At 47.4% G+C, this 1,807-nt stretch overlaps 1 protein-coding gene across 1 annotated transcript in view; it reads right to left on the reverse strand.

Annotated features, from left to right (window-relative positions):
• LOC106811650 (aminopeptidase N-like) overlaps window positions 1–1,607 on the reverse strand; it is an 8,444-nt gene extending 6,837 nt beyond the window's left edge. The window contains exons 1-4 of the mRNA XM_014815353.1: window positions 1,464–1,607; window positions 1,138–1,220; window positions 694–801; window positions 148–309 (exon numbers count right to left, since the gene is read on the reverse strand). Coding sequence (XP_014670839.1) covers window positions 148–309; window positions 694–801; window positions 1,138–1,220; window positions 1,464–1,601 — 491 coding nt within the window. The 5' untranslated portion in view covers window positions 1,602–1,607. The remainder of the gene's footprint in view (window positions 1–147; window positions 310–693; window positions 802–1,137; window positions 1,221–1,463) is intronic.
• Window positions 1,608–1,807: the final 200 nt, after the last annotated feature.

Genomic DNA, 1,807 nt, shown 5'->3' on the forward strand with positions numbered 1-1,807 from the left:
CATACATTGCCGCCCCCCCCCCCAAAATAAAAACCTGCCTACCCCCCCCCCTACCGCTGTATTAGTTAGATATCAACTATATAAGTTATGTATACAGTATATAAGTTGCATATGTTGTGTAACGTGACACACAATGCACAAACTTGCCGTTGCATTACGGTCGCGTTTAGGCAGCATCCGAGAGCTCTAGCCATCTGGTGGCGATACTTGGAACCACTGGTAACATGCTGCAGCGCCAGCTCGGCTAGCGACGAGTCGCCGTGTCTTACCGCCGCGCACGAGACGTATTGCTCGTAGTTGACATCTATGCTGCGGATGAGAATGTAAGCTATGAGATGTTACTTAATACAAATGCAGTAGCTTTTTATTGGATACACTAACAAACACGAGGGTCGTGAGAACTATGTTATACTAATCCTATACGCGTACATAGGTTGTACTCATCTCCAAATCATCTTCATCTCTCGTTCACTTCACACCATATCTCCCTCGCCTCGCGCTCTTTCTTCCTCTCTTCTCTCCTCCTCGCTCCTTCCTCTTCTCGCTCCCTCCTCATTCCTTCCTCCTCTCTCTGCTCTCCTTCTTTCTCCTAATTTTCCTCGCCTTTCTCCTCTCCTCGCCATCTTCGTTTCAATCCCCGGCCCCCTGTCTCCGCTACCTCATTTGTCCTGGCTGCAATGGCTGCATATTCACCTGTTAGTGTGGTTCGTTGCCCAAACGGTGAACAGCGACTCGGCACTATCCACGCATTGTGTGAGATTACTGCCACAGGCCACATCCACAGCAACGGATCGCTTCAATCTGGGATATAACGAAGAGAGAGAGAAACATCCCACGTTGATTTATGTTGGGCAACACACAGAGAGACACGCGCGCACGCACACACGCACGCACGCACACACACACACGCACGCATGCACGCACGCACGCGCGTATACACGCACTCACTCACTCACTCAGTAAGCAGAGATGCAAAAACACGCACACGAACAAACAAACAAACAAACAAACAAACAAACGAACGAACGAACTAACAAAGAAACAAAGAAGCAAGCAAGCAAGCAAGCAAGCTAGCGCACGCATGCACACGCACTTGCGTATGCAAGCAAACAACATACTAAGCCGCGCTTCACTTACATTGTCATATCACTATCGCGGTGTGTCATATTCAAACCGCTCACACTGTCATAGAACCGGCCCACCTTTACTCGCATATACGCCTACAGGTAAAGCAAGAGTTATGCTTAAGCTCTGCTCTGCTGAAACGTTATTTTTTTATTAATCGTAACCGTCAAAACGGAAATATTTAAGCGCACACACGCTCGAACACAAACACACACACACGCACGTACACGGTCGCACACACGCACATACCTACGCACATATACACGATTACGCACGCACGCACGAACGCACACACGTATGCACGCACGTACATTATTTGTGTAGCTGTTATGACTCACCATAAGTTCTGCGTATACATCCCGGCTGCTCAGCATTAGATCTATGTAGTAAAGAGCTGACTGGGTGAAATACCACGTGATATATTCCGTTTCTTTTTCTAGGAAATCCGTTGATATAAGTATGTTGACCTGATCCATCAGACCCGTTCTGTGAAAACATGAAATGATACCATAGAAAATCATCAGGTTCCAGTAGTAATTACTCTAGACGTGAGGAATATAATGCGCTGCATGGTGATGCTCGCACGCACATACACACACACACACACACACACACACACACACACACACACACACACACACACACACACACACACACACACAACAACACAACAACAACAACA

This window comes from Priapulus caudatus, unplaced genomic scaffold (assembly GCF_000485595.1).
Source record: "Priapulus caudatus unplaced genomic scaffold, Priapulus_caudatus-5.0.1 Scaffold559, whole genome shotgun sequence".
Taxonomy (NCBI): domain Eukaryota; kingdom Metazoa; phylum Priapulida; class Priapulimorpha; order Priapulimorphida; family Priapulidae; genus Priapulus; species Priapulus caudatus.